General features: G+C 43.2%; 2 protein-coding genes across 3 annotated transcripts in view; one reads left to right on the top strand and one right to left on the bottom strand.

The window, feature by feature from the left end:
* LOC140702911 (uncharacterized) overlaps positions 1 to 13983 on the top strand; it is a 34379-nt gene extending 20396 nt beyond the window's left edge. Inside the window, exon 3 of one of the 2 annotated variants that reach the window (XM_078382511.1) lies at positions 7774 to 13983. In XM_078382511.1, coding sequence (XP_078238637.1) covers positions 7774 to 9573 — 1800 coding nt within the window. In that variant the 3' untranslated portion in view covers positions 9574 to 13983. Of the gene's footprint in view, positions 1 to 1342 lie in introns of both variants that reach the window. The other variant, XM_078382510.1, reaches the window with a different exon arrangement.
* Positions 1 to 24384, bottom strand: part of LOC140702925 (uncharacterized) — a 208957-nt gene that overhangs the window by 82214 nt on the left and 102359 nt on the right. The gene's annotated exons all lie outside the window — the stretch shown is intronic.

Raw genomic sequence — 24384 nt, 5'->3', positions numbered from 1 at the left:
GGCATAATACCAGATCGATTAACGGTAGTAAATAAAGTAGCAAGCACAGGCGCCCACCAGTCGGGGTAGGCCTTAAGCAGTTCCGGAGGAAGGGCATCGGGACCCGGAGCCTTACCAGATCTAAGGTGTCCTATAAGTTTTGTTATTTCACTGGTTGTGACTGGGGCCCATTCCGGAATATTGCTAGGTGGGAGCGAGTCGGTTGGCATTGTGGGCTTGCAGCTGTCGTAAAGAATGGCCAAGAAATGCTGTTCCCAAGTCCCAGCTGGTATATAGGGGAGGTCCTGTGAGTTCTTATTAAAAATAAAAGAACCTGAAACCACCTCCCAGAATTTTTTGTTGCTACCTGAGTTGATAGCCTGAGCTAAATGAGACCAGCGGTCCATTATAGAGCGATGGTGTAGCTTCTTAATGGCTATTCTGAGGTGGTTTTCCAACTCGAAATATTGAGAAGGGAGCTTGGAGGCCCTTGAGGGTCTGTAGTTATTGTAGATCCTTCTCATGTCATGCTTCAGGGCAAGACATTCCTTGTCTAACCTAGGACATATGGCCGGAGCCTGTCTTTTCTGAGGTTGTTGAGGAAGTTGGCCAAGGCTAGCTAAGATGGTGTCTAATAGATTCTCAAACCCTTTGATGTGATCTTCAGGCTTTGATGAAGATAACCAATTGAGGGAGCCTTGCGGTGACATTTCTGGATTAATTACTTTTTCAAAGAGATGTTTTGCTCTATGGTTCCATTTGATTCTAGGTAGGATCAATGGGCACTCCTCGAGGGCGATGTTGGTCAGAGCAGTAGAGTCTGCATTGAGAGCAAGGCTACAACATAAGGGGAGATGGTCACTAGCTAAGGGCTCACCCACCCTGAATTCAGCCACGCATGGTAAAAGGGAAACGGGGATCAAGATATAATCTATTGTGCTGGATCCCCGGGGGGAGATGTATGTGAACTCACCCTCGCTGTCGGACTCTGTAAGGCCATTTAGCCAGATTAAACCTCTAAGTAGACAGAGTTTTGCCAAATGAATTCCCGCGTCGTTAATTTGGTGGTCTTTAGACTGCCTCTCAGCAACATATAGATGTAAGGGGGAAGCATCACTAAATGTATCCAGGACACGGTTGAATACGACCTCGCCCTGGCCTACTCTGGCATTAAAGTCGCCTGCTAACAGCAAAGGAATCCCTGGAAACCTAAGATCCAGATTGTCTAAGGCATGGCTCAAGGCTTCCCATTGACTGGCCCTGTGAGACTGAGAAGAGACTGGGGGCATGTAGACATTGGCTATCAAGAGTTCTTGGTTCCTGGTTTTAAGTTTAATACCCTGGATTTTACAACTGCCATCAGGTTTCTGTGGTTTTGCAACGAGTCACAACAAAACCCATCTATCTTATCACAGTATTTCCTTCTCATGCTCTCAGAAATCATTCTCCCAGTTCTCACTAGCAAACACACTGTCAGCATTGCAAAAATCATTTGTGCGGAGAAACAAGATGGAACCTCTCTTGCATTTTTCATTATTACATAACCCATCTTCAATACACAATCTTAACCATATATCCCATCTCATCACACTCCTTCCATCCCATCATGCTCCCAGTCCTAATTGTTAAAACCGGCAGTTTCCTGAGAAACTACTCAGCTGCGGGACAGAGAGGATTCTGAGTGAATAGCTCCTTTAACAGGCAAAAACAGGGTCCAGTAATTTTACCCTAGGGCAGCTACTTCACTCTTTCACCAAGTCTGACCCGATTTCATTGAGAACCAAGACACACACGTGAGTTCTAGGGAATCCAATTCTCCTAGCACTCAGGAATATGTTGGACCCAAAGGTAGCATTACTTGTACGTGGCCTTATAAAGTACATCAATTTAGGTAAACCAAATGATTATTGTAGCATCTGTTCTATTCAAGAAGCGAAATTCCAGATCTTAAGCATATTTTGTTTTATTAGAAAAATAAAGTTCTGAAAGAATAAAGTTCATGCAAAGCAAGGCATATTTACATATTTCCATCACATCCAGTTGATAAGAAACTGGACTCCTCTAGAATAAACAAAAATAACAAACTTAATAACTAAAGAATTTGGGAAAGGCAAGCTTCCCCTCTAACTTAAGCAAAAATGTACATCTTAAAATAATACTGTAAATCCAATTGTCCATAATGAAATCAACGACATACCAATCTTCTAGAAAATCCAAGATCCATCAGTCTATTAGGCTTACTTACTTACTTAAATACCTTTATTGGCATAATACACACATTCAAACATACAAAAGTACAAAATACAGCTTGTGGAAATGACTCCTAAAAGACTAAGACTTCAGGTTAGATTCACGAGCTGAGTTAGTTTTGATTATGTCCAAGAGAAATTTACCAAGAGCATTCAGAGAATTCTCATCTGTCCGCTGTAGAATAAAACTAAGATAGGCTTTATCGGTGAGCCAGGGCTTTCATTGTGGTAGAGAGGCAAAAAAATTTTCCCTCGTGGCCGAGTGGAATGGGCAATGGAAAAGGATGTGGGGTAACGTCTCTACAACATTCAGCACGCAAGGACAAAGTCTGTTGTTGAAAGGAATATTGTTAAATCGGCCCGTTAGCGCCGCCGAAGGGATTGAATTACAGTGGGCCAAAGAAATCGCCCTTCTAATTTCAGGGTTGTACAGTATGGAGATGTAAATCGGTGGCCTACCTACTACCAAGGGGAGATTCCAGAACAGAGGTGAACAAGATCTGTTGGCGGCTCTTAATAAGTCTTGTGAGTTGATGTCAGCCAACCTTTGTTTGACAGTTCGTAGGACAGACTGGAACGGAAGAAACCCAAGGGTGTCCGGGTCTAGCCCGATCTGTTTGATCTTCCTAAGCCAACCAACTACTGGGGGGCAGCTATCTTTTTTTAGATGGTACAGTAGGCTCGTTTGAGAGGTGTCAAAATACATTCTTAGCCAGTATTTGCAGGTTCTATACCAGGCAACATCCTTGAGTGGGAGTTGTCCCATTTCGAGGCATAAAGCCTCGTAGGGGACGCAGTTTGGCATAGCCAAGATTCTTCTCAGAAAAGCTGATTGGAAACTTTCTAGTGATTTATGGTAAGCATTGATCCAAATGGGAATACCATATAGGGCTTGAGAAATAGATTTAGAATTGAATATTTTGAGGGCTGCCGGGATTAGGCGGCCCCCTTTATTGTAGAAGAATCTGGAAATTGCCATTGAGGATATTTTGGCTGTCGTTTGTGCCATATAGCGATGGCCAGCCCAGGAGCTGTCGGCTGCAAATAACAGACCCAAATATTTAAAGGTCCTCACCTGTTCTATTGGATGTCGTTTGAAAGTCCATTTGTATATTTTACGGGATTTAGAAAAGACTAAAATTTTCGATTTCTGGTAGTTTAGTTGAAGTTTATTGGTGGATAAGTAGTCCAGACATTTGTTCATTAGTCTTTTTAGGCCCAGCCGAGACCGCAAAATAAGTACCGCGTCATCGGCATATAAAAGGACTGGAATCTTACAGTCACCAAGAGTTGGAAAATGGCCATCAACAGTCGATAGTTCTGGGGCCAGGTCGTTTAGGAACAGATTAAATAAAGTCGGGGCCAGTGGGCATCCTTGCTTGACTCCCTTGTTTGTAGGGATTTCTTCAGTAAGAAGGCCATCCCATGAACATCTTATTCTGCAAGACGTGTTACAGTACAATTGCCTGATGGGATTAATCAAATTGGAAGGAATTCCAGTTCTCTCCAGCTTGGACCAGAGTAGCTGCCTATCAACGCTGTCAAAGGCTGCTTTTAAGTCGAGGAAAGCTACTAATAATTTTGAGTTGGCTTTAATGGAGTACTTGTAGGCTAGATGGGATAGGACAGCGCAGTGGTCCAAGGTGGAGTGGCCTGATCTAAACCCAATTTGTTCAATGCCTAGGATATTATTCTGGGTGATCCAAGTATTAAGATGGATCAAAAGATAGTTGGCATACAACTTGCCTACTATTGAAAGAAGGCTGATTGGCCTGTAATTCTCGGGGAGACAAGGATCTCCTTTTTTGTATATTGGAGCAACGACGGCTTGTTTCCAAGATTCCGGAAGAATTCCACTGGCAATTGCCGTTGAGAAGAGTCCTGCCAGAATAGGGGCCCAGAAATCGGGGTTGGATTTCAACCATTCCCCCATAATCATATCAGGACTGGCCGCCTTGCCAGACTTGAGTGAGACAATTAGAACTTTAATTTCTGACGTTAACACTTGCGGCCAGTTCGGAGTGGCAAATGTTTCGGAAGCTATTCCATTGGAGGGGCTATATTGTCAAAAAAGAGGTTTGAGAAGTGCAGTTTCCAGTTATAAGCAGGAACTGCTTTAGGGTCGTGACCTTTAACTTTGAAGGATCCATTCACCAACGCCCAAAAGGAGCGAGGGTTAAAGTGAATTGTGGCCTGATAAAGTTTTTCCCATAACATTTTCTCATACTTGGTCTTCTTACATTTGGCTAACGAGTTCAGATGAGAATTTAGAGAAAAATATTCTTTAAGAGCCTGCTGGGAGTTTAGTTGCCTAAACTTTTTAAAACAACTTCTGGCCGCCCTTTTATATTGTTGGCATTCATAGTCAAACCAGCTCGGGTTACTCTGGCGTGGGTCAGAACGTGAAGCATTTGCGGGCAGCGCTAGGTTAGAGGTAACGAGCTCTAATAGTTGGTTGTACAACCTTACCACTTCCGATGGATGGTTCACCAAGAGTATGGAGGAACTGAGTGCAGAAAAATTAGGGTCCTCCAACAGGAGAGCCAGTTTAGTCTGGGTTAGTTTGTCCCACCGGAATTTAGGGGGGCACGCCTGAGTCTTGACAGCCTCAGCCATTTGGACCTTACTCGCAGGAGGGACACTCAGACTAAGTTGGAGAGGGAGGTGGTCACTCAGTTTAAACGCATGGACTGCAAAGTCTATTAGGCAAAGTCCTCATTTAAAATCATTAAAAAGAAAAGAGTTCCATCTGTGTCTTTCTGCTGTCTTCCATCTTGACTCCCTTCTCCCTCTTTTTCTCTCTCTTGCTGCTGGAACTTACTTCCCCCGTCCTTCTTCTCATGAGAACTCCTGGAATGTTATGTCTTTCGCTAGCTGACCAGGCTTCAGTTACCCAGGTAACAAGATAAGAGGTCAGCCTGACCATTTCTGTGAAGCAGAGTTGTAAGGAGAAACTGTCTTTGGAAATTTTCCATTCTAAAGCACACAGAGACCAAAATGGATTCTTTTAGGTTAACTTTGTAACTACATGTTCCATTAGTAAATCACTTTCTAGCTTTCATAACCAAATTCATCATACTAATTCCTACACTATCATCACTTTGTGTTTCTCTATCCTCTCCACCCTCATTCCACAGGGATGAGGAGTCTCGAAATGAACACCTCTCGGCTCCTGTTGGCTTTCTCACGGGATTCAGTTTAAAAGCTGCTCTGCCACCTTTTTAATGTTACGCGACAGCAGTTCAGTTCTGTGTTCATTCAAGTGAAGCCCCTCCCTCTTGTACAAGCCCACCTTGTCCCAAAAAATTCCCGAGTGCCAAATGAATCTAAACCCCTCCTCTTGACACCACCGTCTCATTCATGTGTGGAGACCCCTGAGCTCCACCTGCCTGATGACACCCAGCTCTACATCTCCTTTTCTCCAACCACAGTGGATTCCGTTCCGTCCATTCAGCGCTGCCTGGAGGCTGTACTGCAATGGATGCAAGAGAATGGACGGAGGCTGAACCCAGATAAGACGGAGCTCCTGAGGGTGGCTGGCCCCTCCATTGGTGGTTTGGGAAACTCCATCTCTTTTGTGGGAGTGACTCTCACCACGAAGAGTGAGGTATGCAGCTTGGAGGTCCATACAGATCAGCGCTCACCATGGAAACCCAGATGGTGTCAGTGGTCCACTCCACCTATTTCCATCTTTGGTGGATTTCCCAACTGTGTCCTTATCTTGATGTCAGGGTGCTCACGACTCTGGTCCATGTGCTTGCAGTCTCGAGATTAGACTGCTGCAATGCGCTCTACTTGGGACTACCTTTGATATTGATGGAGAAGCTTCAAATGGTACAGAATGTGGTGGACAGACTTCTCAGTGGGGTGGGAAAATATCAGCATATTTCCCCCACTCTGGCTGCCTTGCATTGGCTGCCCGTTCATTTCCACATTGATTTCAAAGTGTTGATGATGACATACAGCCCTAAACGGTTTAGGACCTCAATATCTAGCAGAATGCCTCCTCCTGCCTAGATTTACCCGAACCACTTGTTCTAGCCAGGAAGGATGACTGAGGGGCCCAATGCAGAGCGAGGCCCACAGACAAAGACAGTAGCCCCTCACCTTTGGAACAGTCTCCCCTCCGAGATCTGTCTGGTTCTCTTGCTGGGTGTTTTTAAGAGCAAACGTAAGACCTGGCTCTTTAGGAAGGCTTTCCCTCCTGCCATCACTTGATTTCCCCCCCCCATCTTGAACTATATTACCATTGATATTTTTTATTTTATTATCTTCTTTTTATTCCTTTTTTATTTTTAGTTGCCCTTGGTCTAGATGGGCAGGGTATAAATTTAATAAATAAATAGCTGGCCCTGTGCGTTTAACAAGTAGCGCTTCCAAGAACAATACATTTGAGATACAGTAGTATCTTATTTTATGTACATCTTGGTTTACCTAATTTCTGGTTTACGAACGGAAATCCATTCAAAATAATGCCTCGGTTTAATAGTCTTTCCCCTTGTTTCTTTTACTTTGTGAAGGAGGTTTCACTGTGCCTGGAGGTTTGTAGCGCTGCCATCGCTATGGCAACCCACATTCTGGTTTATGTATTTTTCGCATTATGTAATGTCCTGGAGGACACATTGATTTTGTAAACCGAGGTACTACTGTAATATGCAGCATTTAGAATGTGTAATATTTAATTTAGCTGGGGTCAAATACCTTCTGAATTTCAATGTTTAAATATTTGCTTTTATTCTCTCAGATGTGGTTTTTCAAATTCTTCCCTCCCCTCTTTCCATACACATTGGTTTAAGTGCCTACCTCTGGATCCAGAATTTCAGAGTTGACTTCGCTTCTAGCTCTGCAGTTCTAAGATTCTATTACCTCAGTACCTACTTCCCTGACCATCTCTGCTTTCTATCCTGTTTTCAGAAATTCCTGATGATTCTCTACCTGTAATAGCATTTTATGAATTCTACATCCCATCCCTTTCGCGGACCTGTCCTTTCTCTTCTCCCTCTGAATAATAATCTCTGCAGACTTTGTCAGTTCCCGGCATTGATCACTAACTTCTCTTTACCAGTTCTCGAGCCTAATAATGTATATGCATTCATCCACTTTTACAATTCCTTTCTAACACTGTCTTTCCCCCACTTGTTACTCATGTTTGCTAAAAATGCTTTAATTCAATTATTTGTTTCCTCTTTAATCAACTTTGCGAAATTCCTTTTGAATTTTCTTGAAAAATAAGTACAATCATTGGGGAGAATGTGAGAAGGAAAAAAGTTAATATACTTTGAAACTGATGTATTTACTTGGGTGTGGAAAAGATCCTCCCTTCATGACTCCTCCCTCCATATGGTCGCTCACTGAAGAGGCCTTCCAACCTCAAGCCCAAAGGAACATCTTGAGGTCTGGCATCTTCCCCTCCCTGGTTCTCTTCCCTCACATTTTTTACTGTCTTTCCTTCCTGCTCTGTGATTCAGGCAGAGCCCAAACACCTCATTCCTTTTTCCCGCAGATTTTGGAAGTGATTGTTTCTCTTCTTTTTCTAATCTACCAGATGATAATGGACAGGAGAAGAATTGCCCAGCAACATCTGGGGCAACCTGGGCAGGAACTCATAATCAAGCAAGAAAACAGAGAACTGAAAATTGGAATGGCCATGCATGGACTTTACATGAAAGGAATAATGCAGGAGAGAAACGACGTAAATGCATGTCACATCAGTAGACATCAAAGAACACATGCAGGGGAGAAAATGTATCCATGTATGGAATGTGGAAAGAGCTTCAGTCGTAGTTATCCCCTTAGGTTACATCAAAGGACTCACACTGGGGAGAAACCACATAAATGCATGGAATGTGGAAAGAGCTTTAGTCGGAGTGATGCCCTTAGATTACATCAAAGGACACACACTGGGGAGAAACCACATAAATGCATGGAATGTGGAAAGAGTTTTAGTCTGAGTAGCTACCTTAGGTCACATCAAAGATCTCACACTGGGGAAAAACCATACAAATGTTTGGAATGTGGAAAGAACTTTAGTTTCAGTGGTGGTCTTAGGTCACATCAAAGAAGTCACACTGGGGAGAAACCACATAAATGCATGGAATGTGGAAAGAGCTTTAGTTTCAGTGGTGGTCTTAGGTCACATCAAAGAACTCACACTGGGGAGAAACCACATAAATGCATGGAATGTGGAAAGAGCTTTAGTCGCAGTGATCACCTTAGGTTACATCAAAGGATTCACACTGGGGAGAAACCACATAATTGCATAGAATGTGGAAAGAACTTTAGGCAGAGTGGTGACCTTAAGTTACATCAAAGAATTCACACTGGAGAGAAACCACATAAATGTATAGAATGTGGAAAGAGTTTTAGTTTCAGTGGTGGTCTTAGGTCACATCAAAGAACTCACACTGGGGAGAAACCATATAAATGCATAGAATGTGGAAAGAGCTTTAATTACAGTGGTGTCCTTAGATTACATCAAAGAACTCACACTGGGGAGAAACCACATAAATGCATGGAATGTGGAAAGAGCTTTAGTCAGGGTGGTGACCTTAGATTACATCAAAGAATTCACACTGGGGAGAAACCACATAAATGCTTCGAATGTGGAAAGAGCTTTAATTACAGTGGTGTCCTTAGATTACATCAAAGAACTCACACTGGGGAGAAACCACATAAATGCATAGAATGTGGAAAGAACTTTAGTCGCAGGGATGCCCTTAGGTTACATCAAAGGACTCACACTGGGGAGAAACCACATAAATGCATGGAATGTGGAAAGAGCTTTAGTAAGATTAGTCATCTTAAGTCACATCAAAGGACTCACACTGAGGAGAAACCATATAAATGCATAGAATGTGGAAAGAGATTCAGTCACAGTAGTAACCTTAGGAAACATAAAAAAACGCACACTGGGGAGAGACCACATAAATGCATAGAATGTGGAAAGAGCTTTAGTCAGAGTGGTGACCTTAAGTTACATCAAAGAATTCACACTGGAGAGAAACTACATAAATGCATGGAATGTGGAAAGAGCTTTAGTAAGAGTAGTCATCTTAAGTCACATCAAAGGACTCACACTGGGGAGAAACCATATAAATGCATGGAATGTGGAAAGAGCTTCTGTCAGAGTGGTCACCTTAGGTCACATCAAAGGACTCACACTGGGGAAAAACCACATAAATGCATAGAATGTGGAAAGAGCTTTAGTAAGAGTAGTCATGTTAAGTCACATCAAAGGACTCACACTGAGGAGAAACCACATAAATGCATGGAATGTGGAAAGAGCTTTAGTCACAGTGGTGAACTTAGGTTACATCAAAGGACTCACACTGGGGAGAAACCATAGAAAGGCATGGAATATGGAAAGAGGGTTCTTCAGAGCTCCTAATAATTAAAAAAAACGCATAAGAAGCTCATTCAGTTTTGTGCTTGTTTCCAGTGGAAAGATTAAGCAACCAGAAGCTCACTCAATGCAAAACAGAGAGAAAAAGTGAAACAATGGAGTGCATTTTGAAGTGCCACTTCTGATGTGTTTTATTTCTATCGTTAATTAACAGAGCGATACCACAAAATAAATGTGGAACGTTTTGCTAAAAAAAATGAGAACAAGCATATATTGTACAATGGAAGCTTTTACAAAATTAGTGTAAAAAGAGAAAAGGATGGATGTTATAAGGCTAACTGATGAAAGAAAAGCACGTAGTGAAGAGAGAAAAGCTGTCATTTGTTTTATGAGTCTTTATCCTCCTAATACAGTGGGGTCTCTACTTAAGAACTTAATCCGTATTGGAAGGTGGTTCTCAAGTGGAAAAGTTCTTATGTAGAATCTGCATTTCCCATAGGAATGCATTGAAAACCATTTAATCCGTATCTGCTCTTTTCCATCCATAGAAACTAATGGGAAGCTGCTATTCCGCCTTCTGCCACTAGAGGGGGATATTTTTTCTTTTTTTCTTAGGTCAGGGAACAGTGTTAAAAGCACTTCTGACGAAGCTAATTTTGAAGTAATGGACTGAAAACCAATTAATCCGTTCTGGCTGTTTTTTTGTTATGTAGAGGTGCGTTTGTACATTGAAGCATTAGTTCCCATAGGAACTAATGCAAAGCTGGTTAATACGTACTCTACCACTAGGGGGAGAATTTTTTTTAACCTAAGATGACCTAAGGTTAAAAAAAGAGCAGGAAAGGTTTTTTTTCCTGTTCTTATCTAGGATTTCTGTTCTCAAGTAGAAGCAAAATTTAGCAAACGGAGCTGTTTTTAAGTAGAATTGTTCTTAAGCAGGGACGTTCTTAAGTAGAGACCCCACTGTAATAGTAAATGAATTTTAAAGAGGGTGCCAATGAATTTTGTATTACTTATTTTTTATGAACAAATATATTGGGATTTGTATTCGCGAAGGCTTTCACGGCCGGGATCTAATGGTTGTTGTGGGTTTTTCGGGCTTCTTGGCCGTGTTCTGAAAGTGGTTCTTCCTAACGTTTCGCCAGTCTCTGTGGCTGGCATCTTCAGAGGTGGTGGGCTTGAATTGGCAATTATATCTTCCACGCTGAACTCGACCACCTGAATTGGGCCCTACAGGCAAATGGCTACTCCAAAAATGAAATCACAAGAGCCATCAAACCAAGAAAACAACACCGAACTGAAGAAGAAAAGCAGCCACCCACAAACAAAGTATTCCTGCCATACATCAAAGGGGTCACAGACCGCATGGGAAAACTTCTGGAAAAACACAACTTACAAACAGTATTCAAGCCCACCACAAAAATACAAGAAATGTTACGGTCAGCAAAGAACAGAAGGGACCCCCTCACGAATGCAGGAGTATATCGGATACTTTGCAGTTGTGGCCAGGTATACATTGGAACCACAAAATGAAGCATCCACACAGAGTCAAAGAACATGAGAGACACTGCAGACTAAAACAACCAGAAAAATCTGCAGTAGCTGAACATGCCATAAAACAAACTGGACATGAAATTCTATTTCAAAATACTGAAATACTGGACAACACCAGCAATCATTACGTCAGACTGCACAGGGAAGCCATTGAAATCCACAAGCATCAACAAAACTTCAACCGGAAGGAGGAATGTCTGAAACTCCATAAAACCTGGCTCCCAGCTCTCAAATACACAGAGTGCAAAAGGTCAATGAACTCCACCCAGCCATAGGTCAAGGGATCACTGCACACAAAAAACCAGCTAACGACACCCATCAGCCACAGGGGCAGATAATCCCCCCTCTTGATCAAAACAATGCAGCCATAACAAAACACATCAACCATCTCCTGATTAGGACAATAGCCTACCTCACCAACTAGCCTTCTCACAACCATAAATACTCCACCCACTCTCAGCCTCCCAGAGCACAGTTTGCTGTCCTCTGAAGATGCCGGCCACAGAGACTGGCGAAACATTAGGAAGAACCACTTTCAGAACACGGCCAAGAAGCCCGAAAAACCCACAACAACTATATTGGGATTGTTGGAAGGAGTGTAAAGTTTTGTTTTTCAAGTTCCGGTTTCTTTGGGCGCTGGACTGCATTGGGTCGGAGGTAACCAAATCCTTTGATCCTTAACATATGAGCTTCTCGGAGTCTGGGAAATCTAAGCCTTGGGAAAATTTGGTTTTGCTGATTGATGCAGAACAAAGGGATATAAATATTGGGAGTGATCTCACACAAAGTGTTATTAGAAAGAAATGGAGAACTATAGTTGTTGGGTTTCATGATGCCGGGTGAAAGTCCTTGGAAGAGCGAAAAGATAACAGTGTGGCATTGATAGCCACCAATGGATTTTACAGATGGCTGGGAGATAACAAAATGTTCTGTTTCTTAACATACTTACAGCCAAATAGTGCTTTTTTTACTTTGTATATATTTATTTTATTTTAAAATTTGGATACTTTTGCATGTCTTTCATGGAAAATAATAAGGTTTTTTTTATTTTTATCATTGTATTAAGAAGTTTGAAGCATTCTGAAGATGTATTCTGTCTTTCTAGATTATGAGCACCAGTGTTTTAATATTGTTTGCATTTTAGATTGAAACACGTCTTAAATTTTCTCTATTATCTAAATTTAAGTTGTTGCATCTTTTTACATGGTGCAAGGATGTATTTTAAGTAAGCCTGCAGTTTTTGCATAACTGTATGACATTTGGATTTAAAGATCTCTACTGGCAATTTTTCCCTCATGCCTGTAAGAGTGCCTTACAGATTTTTTTGGATTTAGTATATTGAAGTATGGAGTCTAGAAATGATGCAAATAAATAAACTCATACAGAATTAACAAGTTTTGGAATTGCCTTGAATCACTGGAACAATGAAAAGACTTCCTGTGAGATGCCCAGATGAGCTTCAAACACCTTGTCACTTGCTGTCTATCTGACGGAGAAAGTCAGGCTGAACCCATCCTAACTGGAGTGTGTCCTTTCCTGAGAAGTGGAGGGAGAAGCCCACGGAGCCCCAGAAACAGAACATATGACTCGTCAGAGAAGTGACACCTCCATGGGGAGAATAGAAAGATAGAGAGATGAGAAGGGTTACAGAGAAGACCAGGAGGATAGAGATAGTTCTGGGTGAAGAACCAAAGGCTTAGGCCAATGAAGGGATGGGAAAGTCAGGAAATAAAAAGAGCCTGGGGTGTCTTAAGGTGGAAGTTCCAGTGAGGGGAGCAGAAGGTCCATCAGAGGAAAGGATCGACTGGGCAAAGGTACATTAGGGTAGCAGCAGAGGTGCAGGACAAAAAGAAAGGAATAAGACAGCAGGAGGGAAGAGAAATATATCTTGGGGAACCATCAACAAGGGAGACAGTGGAAGGTGGAGAGGTAGGAGGGCAAAAGAAGGAGAGGATATTCCCACAAGGCTGGGAATGGATATGAATGGAGAATCCCTAGACCAAACAGTGGGAGAACGTGATGATACCTCATGAAGAGGCAGAAACAAGACAGAAGTAAGACCGGAGAAACCCTCCTACTGGGGAGAAAAAGAGTTTAGAAAGTTGAGGAGAAAGATCGGGGGGAGAGAGTCATGCTAGCTGAAGAGCGAAAGGGAGAGATGGACCAACCTCTCAGAGAGGGCTTTTGGCAGGACCCCGGTGGGTCAGTTGTCCTCCAGTGGTGACAACATTGAGGAATTGTAGAATCTCCTTGCCTGGGTGGTCTGTAAATTTCTGTAGGATTCCTGTGGAGTCGGGTATCCTAATGAAGTTCTGACCTGTAGATATCAAAGATGTCATAAAGGGGAGAGGCCATAGAACTATAAGGAATCATCTTTTATTCATCCAAGAACTCATACAAAGAGGAAACATTTCAAATGCAAAGAATGTGGAAACAGCTTCCGTCTGAGCTGACAGGCCTAGAATAGCCCTGTAAGAACTGATAAAGTTTGTGAACAGTTTTTAAGAAAGAGTCCAATTAATTACTTCAGCTGTGCAAGTAGCTAGCTGACCAGTTTGATTTAACCCACCTGTGGAAACAAAATCCTGGAGAAGAAGCCTGGAGAAGCTAATCTCTGATTGGCCACTAAGGGCAATAAATTTAACAGCCTCTGAGCACTTTTTTCAGGTTGAAGGAGGAGACACGAAGGTGCTACTCTGCAGGACTGATTTACGATGCTGGATATTGCTATGGACTCTGGATATATGCTATGGGAAAGGGACTGATATTGAATGCTTTATTGTGTAGGACCAATGGACTGAACTAAGACAACTCTGTCAGTATGACTATGGCTACAATATAATTTTTTCTTTACCTTAATGGACTCTCTTTTCATTGCTTGTCTGCATACTGAATTGGATAAACCTCTGCTAGGGCCAAGGAAAGATCCCAACAAAACAGCGGACAAACTCCATAGTTCCTTACATGAATAAAAGTTGACCCAATAAGCAACAGAGGCACCTGTTACTTAGATCACAGAACAACATGGCTGAGAAATCAAAGCGTGAAGTCTGGATTCCAACTTTTATATTTTTTTACTATTTCCATCAATATGTTAGAGCTTGCTAATACATTTCTGCTATATTTGTTTCTCTGTTTGAAATATATTTTCCTTAGAAAGGATCCAAGGGTGGTTTAGATCCTAGATTCCCAACCTTTGTTACTCGGATGTTTTTGAACTGCAACTCCCAGAAACCCCAGCCAGCACAGTTGGTGGTGAAGGCTTCTGGGAGTTGCAGTCCAAAACTCCTGGATAACCCAAGGTTAAGAACCAGTGGTTTACATCATTAAAAGACAATAAGAGCTTTCAAGGGTAACTATACAAATATTTAAAAGGATCAAAGTGGGGAAGGGTCATTGGTCCCTGTGACCAACCCAACAATCTAGCTGAAGCATTTTGGAAACAAAGGAAGCTTCTTGACATTGTGGTTTGAAAAAGTGATATAGGTGTGTGAGTCATGCTCCGTTCAGTATCCCACCATGAGAAGCTCGGGTGTGCATGGCTAAAATAGAGACACGCTTGTTAGCAGCATTTGAAAAGCACGTCTGTTGTCTCCACGACGTTTCTCTTCCCAAAAGCTGATGAGGGATGCCTGTCCATCTTTTGTTCCATCTCCAAACTGAAGGAGCTCAAAATGGAAAACAGACCAGCTCCTCTACATTCTCGGACCAACACACTCCAATGTAAGGTATTTGTAAGGTGCTTGTTTTGAAAACAAGGGGGACAACCAAAGGAAAGCCACCCTAGCCCTCTAATCGGCATCGTCCCGTCCAGGGATCTTCCAGCCAAATAAGTTCCCAACCACCGGGTATATTGTCCAGGTCCCTATTTATATCCCCAGCTCATGCCTCCACCACTTCCTGCACTCTTTCCTCTTTTCCCGCCAACTCAGGTTCAGTTTGAGTGGACAGTTAATCCCTTCATACCCGTTTCTAAGTCCTGGGTGTCTATACCCTGCTGTACCAGTGTAGGGGTTGGAGGAGTGGTCTGTATGCTTCTAGACGTCCTCTTGAGGGACAGCACTCCAGCGAGAACCTCTTGGGTCTCTTCTCTGGCACTACACCTGGATATGCCTTTCCTATTCCACGAGCCTGGCCTGCTGGCCCACAGCTCTCTAAGGAGCATACTCAACAAGTGGATGCTCTCCAATATCTACAGAACGTGTAGTCCATGAAGTTCTACCTGGCTAACTGGAAAAGAGATTAAAATTGCTGCATGAAAGCTAGCAGCTTTTCCTCTTCAGAGGCTGATGGCTCTGGTGACTTGAACAGCTCATCCACTCCTCCTGCCTCTTGAAAAGTAGCCAAAAATCAAGCAACTCCTGCTTTGCTTGTCTTTGAGCCAGATATATGAACATCCCATGTTGCCCAGCCATCCTGAGGCACACAGGGAACACTGGCTAGAAGGACGGGAGATATGAGAGGACCAGGGAGGAAGCACCTGTGGCATTCAGCCCTACACTCACCTGTCCGTCACAGCTGAGTAGTGTGAAAGGAGCCAATGAGTGAATGGGAGGTGGTTCTAAAGAGGGAGGGGCTGAGATAAAGGGTGTGTATGATGTGTGTGAGGGAGATTGCGAGATTGCAGTGAGAGGAGAGAGAGGAGAGATCTGAGTGAGAAGGCAGTGTGTTAATGAGTCAGTGAGAGCAGGGTCTGTGTATTAGAGAGTTCAGTGATTGAAAGAAATTGATTAGCTATGCGTGATTTGCCTATTTCTTTTATCTAATCAAATAAACAAGTTTTAATTTTAAAGAAAATACAAGTCTAATTGAATCATTGGTATTGGAGCAACAATACCTGGTGGCAGCTACTTGAGAAGAGGAGTGAGCACATCCTGGAGGCCTGAGTTATTAGAGACTTCAGGGTGCCCGCTACATAAACTGGTGTCCAGCGTGTGGGATACGTGCTTGGTCCAGTAAAGCCTTGGACTGGAAAGGTGCCCAGAGCAGAGAAGATCCTTAGTCAGGGAATCTGAGTGGATGAGTGGGTAACTTCCTAGGACTTGTCTCAAGGGGAGAAATTCTAGTGGGAAGGCTCTGAAACTCAGATTGGGGTGGCTAAGATAGGGACTGGCTCTGTGGAAACCATTTCTGGAAAGAGTTACCCCAAGCAGAATCTGTGGCAGGTTGGCTAGCTTGTCCTGAGCTCAAGGGAGAAAGCTCTGAGGGGACAAAGCAGAGGCCAAGGGCAGATAAGCTGAGGGGGCTCAAGTCAGCTAAACCTGGGAAAGGGTGAAGCTGTTAATTTGGGTTATTTTGGTGCCTGAGGCAGGAAAAGAGGCTCTGTCTTTGGTGAAAGGCCTGGCTGGAAGACAGAGGCCTAGACACAGTAGCTTTCCAGTGGATGAGTGCTGGGGAAGCAACTATATAACAATGGCTCTCACTGACAGGAAAAAAAGTGTGCTTTTTAAATTGAGGCTTGAAAACTGAATAACAAGCCTGAGTAAAGAAACATGCCTTCCACCAGAGGAAAGAAAGCTGAAATGGTACCCATTGAAATGGCAGTTGCGTCAGATAAAGAAAATGGGGATTCTGAGGAAGAAATTACCTCAGATCAAGAATTGGAGGCCTCAAGGAGGGAGGACTCAATAGAATTCAGAAAGTGGAAAATGGAGACTAAATATTCCAACTTTCCTAGGTAAACATACATCAGATCCCATGAGAAAGAAAGGCGGGATGAGACTGTCTTTTGCTTACTCCTGATTGGTTGTCAACGGTGAAGGAGAAGGAGGGGTACATTCTAGCAAGGAGAGAAAATGGAGGATGGCTGACAGAGAAGAGGACCTTTTTTCGTATAATGGATTACTACAAGGAACTTTTCCATATGGACTAATGCAGTTCGGATTTCCTGGAAGTTTGGTATGTTTTTGAATGGACTATGAATGCTTAAATGGACTATGGACTATGGAGTTCATTAAATTCTTTTAAGATGTAGTTTTGTACTTAGATTGAGGGGAAGCCTGACTTTCCTATTATGTAGTTAGTAAGTTTGTTATTTTTTTTCTTTTTTAATAGCAGGAACTAGTTACTTTTCTAACTGGTTATGATGGAAATGTTTGGGTGTGCTTTCCTTTTGCATAAACTAAATTCTTTCAGAACTTTATTTTTCTAATAAAACAAAATATTCTCAATATCTGGAGTTTGGCCTCTTGAACATAATAATTGCTACAATTACTCAATTGAATTACTTAATTGGTTTATTTTACATGGCCACGGAAATATGCTACCTTGAGTCCAGTATTTTCCTGAGTGCTAGGAGATTTTAGTATCCCTGGAACTCACGATTATATTTTGGGTTCTTAATAAAATCGGGTCAGACTTGGTGAATGAGTGAAGAGTGCTGCCTTGGGTAAAACAATGGACTCATTTTGCCTAGTTTAGGAGTACACTCACTCAGAATCCTCTCTGTCCCAGGCAGACAGTTCTCTTAGGAGACTTGCTTTGCTTACATAGCTGGCAGTGGCGCGATTTGATCCGCGTGCTGTTTTATTGCTTTACGACTGGGGAATTCCTATGCGTTCGGTTTTGGCCACAGCATAGAGAAATTCTTCCAGTTAGTGTTGATTGTAGCAAGTGGCTGTTCTAAATTGCAAGCTCTGATCATTAAGGTGACAGGGCGGAAAGATTTCATTCTGTTTGGATGACTAGAGGTCTTAGGATACGGATTAAGACTTTGGTCTTAAACTGAAATCTGTTAAAGGGCCATACTAGGAAAAAGAAAGAATTAAGTTGCATTTCCATACTATCCAGAGAAAGGGGCAAGCTCCTGAAGGGATCTGTTTTGTCTCAGTGAAGCAGTAAAGCTGACAGTTTTATTGCTTTCCCTGTGCTAAATGGTTCGGCAGCGCTTGCAGGCTGAGAGAGAAGAAAGATGACGCTTAGCAGGCGTTCATCACTGGCTGAGCTGAACTTAGCCAGCACGGCTCAGAAAACTTTAGACAGAGAGATTTTCGAAGCCATGGAACACCGTGCTTTGGTGCAGAGTGGAGCTAAGCAGCAGATTGCCTATGGTTCTTCACAACTACCAAAGGAGTTCCGAAAGGGAAGTACAATTTCCAAATTTACAGAGGATGACGTTCACAGAATGCTTACAGAGAATCCTTGCTTACAGTCTTATTCTTAGTTTGGGGCAAATTTGACCAGATATCGGGATAAATGGATCCAACAGGAGGGAGTTGAAACAGTACAAGATCTTAAAAACATCATTGGTCTTGAGCAGTTTTACTCACTGTTACCTGGTGAACTGAGGTATCTAGTAAGGGACAAGAAACCCAAAAATCTGCAAGAGGCGGGACAGGCCGGTGATTTTATTTCCTAAATTAGAAAACCAAGTATTTATGAGGGAAAAGTTGTGAGGAAAGTGTGGGAGGACACCAATAAATATCCCAGAGGGCAATTTAAGAACCAGCAGAAGGTTGGGGGCCATTTTGTGGGCAAGCCCTCAGATCAGAACCAGACCAGAAACCAAAATTTGGAGGGAAAAGGAGTTAAGAACTCTGGCTATGATCAAGTGAACTATAGGATCTGTTTTCGGTGTGGGGAAGAGGGTCACATTTCAACTCAGTGTGGTAAAAATAGAGAATTTGGGCCACAAAAAGTAAATTTGCCTAAGCCTAAATCTGTTTACTGTGTGCAGCAGGAACAGGTTAACACTCAGAGGGAGGAGTTAGGCGCCATGGCAACACAAGCTGAGCTCCCTACACAAGCTGAAAACAGAGAACCTGATCTTCCTGTGGCAGAAATTAGGCATTGTTACCTAATTAAAACAAACCAGGAGCTGTTTAAAACTTCTGGAGACAGTATTTATGTCTTTAACAATAAAGGACTCGTGCTCACAAGTAACCTTATGTTATCCTGATATTGTCCCTCAGAAATACATTCTCCAATTTCCTTATTTATTTATTTATTTATTTATTGGACTTATATACCGCCCCATAGCGCTACAAGCACTCTCCGGGCGGTTTACAATTTTAATTATACAGGCTACACATTGCCCCCCCAGCAAGCTGGGTACTCATTTTACCGACCTCGGAAGGATAGAAGGCTGAGTCAACCTTGAGCCGGCTACCTGGGATTTGAACCCCAGGTCGTGAGCACAGTTTTAGCTGCAGTACAGCGTTTTAACCACTGCGCCACGAGGCTCTGTTAACCACTGTTAAGGGAATTGGAGAAGCAGCTGTCATTCTGCCAGTGGCTGAAATACCTATCAGATATCAGGGGTGGGAAGGAAAATTGAGGATTGGGATTTCTTTGCAATTGCCATCAACTGTTTTGATTGGGACTGACCTCTCTGAGCATGTTAAGAGGGTTTTAGTTCTGACTCGTTCCCAAAAAGAGAATGTAGGGACAGCTGAGGAAGAAAATGAAAGTCATATGGAGATAATGACAGACATTAGTGACTCAGCTGAGATTATACATTTTAGTAATCCCCAAAGCAATACATTCACTCAGGAACAAAAGGCAGATTCCACGCTGAAACGCTGCTTTGAGAACATTTCTGAAGAACAGTTAACCCCTGATAGACCTGAAAGGTTCCTTATAGGAAAAGACCAGTTGGACAGGGAGGCCTTTGTGGATCCCAGTGGGGGAGGGGAGAATTACCACAAGCAGCTGGTAGTGCCTCTCAAAGATCCAGTGGGGACAGAGGAGCAGGGGCATGCTGGTACCATTGTAGCCCATATGGACATGACAATGACTGACCAGAAATTAGGACAAAACTTTTACTGCCTCGAAGTGGAGGAGCAGTTAAAAGAATTTGGCCAGAGGTGTAAAGGAGGTCAGGGGCAAGGAGATTGTATTGGCAAATCTGATGCCAAGCTGTGTCCTTTACCTGCTGTTTTGAACCCAGAACATTCTGTTGAGTTTGACATAGTTGAGCCATTGACCAGAGATACCCTGAGGGGAAACGGATTCAGTCTGAGCATAACTGAGGGTACAGCATGTTCTCCCGAAGCAGTTCCCCTGAAAAATATTCAGGCTCAGAACATTGGAGATGCTCTGCTGAGGCATTTGGGTAGCAGCAGGTTTACTTCTGAGCTTGTCAAGATTTTGGGAACTTATTCCCCTTACAACAGGATGCAAGTAACCTCCCAAGTGAATGAGGGAAATTATATCAATATGTTAGTGGGAAAGACAAGCCAGACAGGAGACCAGGGGAAAATAAGCAAGCCCTTCTATGTGAAAGAAAACTTTGTCTTACTAGCATTGGAAGGGGCAGACAAAGAAAGACTCGAATTACCTTGTGGGGAAGGGAGTTGTGAACTCAAATACACCTCAGAGGAGGATCAAATCAGTCCCTCAGTTTCCCCTGAAAACCAAAAAGGAGCTAGAGCTGTGCTTCAGAGGGTCAAGCAAGTTTTCTCCAACAAGCCCAAAGTAGCCAAGGTTGTAGTGCACAGGTTTGACACCGGGGATGCACGCCCACATGTGCTTACACCTAATAGAGGTCGAACCTATATAGCCAAACTGTGGGGCTGGAAAGCTAGGTTTGTCCAAATAAGAGAAGGGAAAAGACCCTGCGAAAACATGCATGACCATATTGGGAAGGCAGAGGGGTGACCCATCGAAAGATAAATAGGGTGAGACCCAGCCTGACCCAGTCGGGGGTGCTGAGAGGATAAGAACTGAAAGTTAGGTTAGTTCTGGCTAGGCCCTGCTTAAAGGGTTTGACCAAGAGCAGCATGTTAGCAGCTCCAGAGGGTGAGGTTAAACTCTGTAGAGCAGCTAAAATTGCAAGGCAAAAAGAGAGATGGAAGAAGCGCCAGAGGCAGACCGCTTGCAGAGAGGTCCAGGGACGGAGAGGCGTCACTGTCGTGGAGAGGTCCAGATTCCAGACAGGAGCCGTGCCGAGCCAGGCAAATGACTGCAAGGTCCTTCATCCGAGATTGTGCTGGAGAGGAAAGCAGAAGGTTGGTGAGGGACCCCAGCTATCTGCAAGTCGTGAGTTTTGTGAAGGTGCAGAGGGAGTTGGACTTCACCACATCTCCAGGTGCACAGGAGAGTAGGACATTTCCTTAATGCGCGCTACTACTCCACCATAACTACAGTTTTGGACTCTCGAAGAGGACGAGAACGTGGTGATGAGAGAGATCTCTTATGCCATATAACTTGGACTGAGAAAGATTAAAGTGCAGATGAAAGAGACTCATAATGGTGCTGCAGATGCCATCTCAAGAAGACCAGATGACTAAATGAGAAGTAAAAGGACTCTAGTAAAATGGTGAAAGTAATAAAATGTTAATGTACACATTGTTTAATGTTATTTGCTTTGTATTCAAAAGGAAAATATAGGTAAGTATTTTGGGCGTTGTGGTAGGTTAATGAGTATGCGACTGTTTAAACAATTGAAATGTTGAAGTATTTGATGTAATTAGTAACTGAATTGCCATGTTAATGTATAGTATGCAGGTAAGATGTTGTTTAATTGTAAATGTTCAAATGTGTTAAGTGTGAGTGTAATGTTGTGTAAATGGTATGCTAATTTTGAGTGTAATATTGTAATGTTTTAATGAAGTAAGCTCCTTGTTGTTCATGAGGGTAAAGCACTATAGCTTTTCCCCCATGAAACAACTTGTTAAGGGGGGAGGTATGTGGCGTTCAGCCCTGCCCTCACCTGTCCGTCACAGCTGAATAGTGTGAAAGGAGCCAATGAGTGAATGGGAGATGGTTCTAAAGGGGGAGGGGCTGAGATAAAAAGGGGTGTGTATGATGTATGAGGAAGATTGAGTGGGAGATTAGATGAAGAAGAGAGAAAGAAAGAGTAGAGAGATCTGAGTGGGAAGGCAGTGTGTTAATGAGTCAGTGAGAGCAGGGTCTGTGTATTAGAGAGTTCAGTGATTGAAAGAAATTGATTATCTACTTGTGATTTACCTATTTCTTTTATGTAATCAAATAAACAAGTATTTAATTTTAAAGAAAATACAAGTCTTATTGAATCATTGGTATTGGAGCAACAATACCTGGTGGCAGCTACTTGAGAAGAGGAGTGAGCACATCCTGGAGGCCTGAGTTATTAGAGGCTTCAGGGTGCCCGCTACAGCACCCCCTCCTGCCGACATGCTCCTCTTAAACAGCCAATAAGGAAAGGGGTGAGGGAGCAAGGGAGGGATTTGGGATCCCATCGTGTGCCTTCACAGAGAAAAGGGCAAAAAAGTGGAGGTTGTTGATCTGGGTGGCGCATGGAGTGGAGTACTCCTTGGCATCTAAGAGGGAAACGGTGCCCAGTATGGTGGACTGGGGAGAGTGACAAACGAGGACACTGGAAACTAGGGTTCAAATCCCAATTTCCCCAAATGGGAAACTCACTTGGAATTTGGTGATAAAGTCTACTGTAAATGTTGCCACAGGGGACAGAAAGCCGATAATCAGGCAAAAGCAAAAGAGGGGGGGAAAGGAAGTTGGTAGGATCAATCAAAAACCCAAGTGGGGTGGTGAGGGAAGAAAATATAGGAATAAAAGTAAATGAAGACAGCAGTAGAACCATATGTGTTAGTAGAGGGAATATTTCAATTTTTCCCCTCATGTGTTTGAGGAAGTGGACGTGATCTGAAAAACTCACATTAAAATAGAATAATCTCTACGGTGCCACATCGTTTTGTCTGTTTTAGTTTTGTCTCATTTTGCATTGTTTTATTCCTCTGGATTTTCCCCAGTATGCTTGCACAGACTAAGTCGGCTCCCTCTTCTCAAAGGACGAGGGTGGGTAGTGAGTGATTCGTCTTGCCTTCTGCTCTCCTCTGGAGGGAGTTGGGGAGCTTTCTCTGACCTTTGAAGTCGGTGGTAGTGGCGATGGTGGTTGTAAATAGCAGGCACACTCAATCTCTTATAGTTGTTGCGGTTGTTTTACTGCGGTCGCTGTGCTAGACATGAGTTGGTTTGTTTCCTTTAGCTTGTTGTTTGGGATTGTTCTTATGGCAACATTTGCATGAGTGAGTAGATCTTTTACGGGTTTACTTTGTAATTAGTGCTAATTGGGCAGCCTTTGCCTATCTGTCTGGCTAATATGGATTACTCCTTTTTCCTTTACTGATGTTTGCCATTGTGTCAACTCATAATTTCTGTTCCATAAGCCAGAGGTCCCCAACCCCCCCGTCTGTGGCCTGGTGCCGGTCCATGGCCTGAGCCGGACTGGGACGGCAAGACACACCTCCTGCCCCCCCGCACGCACTCTCCCCCAGACAGCCTGTTTGTGCCTGTGCCCATGCAAGTGCCATGCTGCAGTTTGTGCATGCGCATGAGCGCACCCGCATCCCATGTGAGTGCCAGACCACCATTTGCGCATGTGCATGAGCACCCCAGGGCCCCATGTGAGCACCATACCGCCATTTGTGCGTGTGCATGAGCACGCCTGCACCCTGTGTGAGCGCTGTGCTGCAGTTTGTGCATGCGCAGGAGCGCACCCACACCCAATGTGAGTGCCGTGCCACCATTTGTGTGCACATGAGTGCCCCAGAGCCCTGTGTAAGTGCCATGCTGCCATTTGTGCATGTGCATGAGCGCAGCTGCACCCCGTGCGAGCACTGAGCTGCCATTTGCAGGAGAGTGTGCACACTTCTTTGTGCATATGCACGGGCGTGGGGGGTGCCCCGCTTTCCCTAGCCGGTCCATGGGGTGAAAAATGTTGGAGACCCCTGCCATAAGCTGTTCCTTTATTGATATGTTTTCTTCCACTATTGTGTCTACCTCTAGCCTCCATTTTCCTTCCCTGTTATGCTCACTGTCCTGTGTTGATTGTGCCACATTTTCTACTTCTTGCAATCCTACATCTGAAAACACTTTGCGCTGGATGATAAATCTTATCTAGTCCATTAATTGTTGTTCAGTTATGTTATTACCTGGGTGTTGCCTTTTCCCAATTTCCGTATTTCTTTTTTGAAAACCACAGGCTGTTGGGTTTGCTTCATGATACTAATTTTTCATAATTTTTCAATTTTCAGCAAGAGTCCAAGTTTTGCATTTATGTTGTTCCAGTAGCTTTGCAGCAGCCGTCCTGGTCCCTCAACAGGGCCTGCTGAGCCCTATAGCTCATTTGTTGAGATTTTTGACCTAGAAATGTATTAAATATAATGTATAGTAAAAAGTATGTACAAAGTGGATTCCGGTGTGGACCGAGGTTAAAGCCTTAATATTGTGCATCTGGAGAAAATGATGTAATCTTATGTAATGTCCAATGATGTAATGTACATTGTGATTGGTCATTAGATGTATAAAAGACATGTGTAA

The sequence above is a fragment of the Pogona vitticeps genome, chromosome Z (genome assembly GCF_051106095.1).
Source record: "Pogona vitticeps strain Pit_001003342236 chromosome Z, PviZW2.1, whole genome shotgun sequence".
In the NCBI taxonomy this organism is placed as follows: Eukaryota; Metazoa; Chordata; class Lepidosauria; order Squamata; family Agamidae; genus Pogona; species Pogona vitticeps.
The sequence above is the reverse complement of the archived record's forward strand: the minus strand, read 5'-3'. Positions and strand labels throughout refer to the sequence as shown.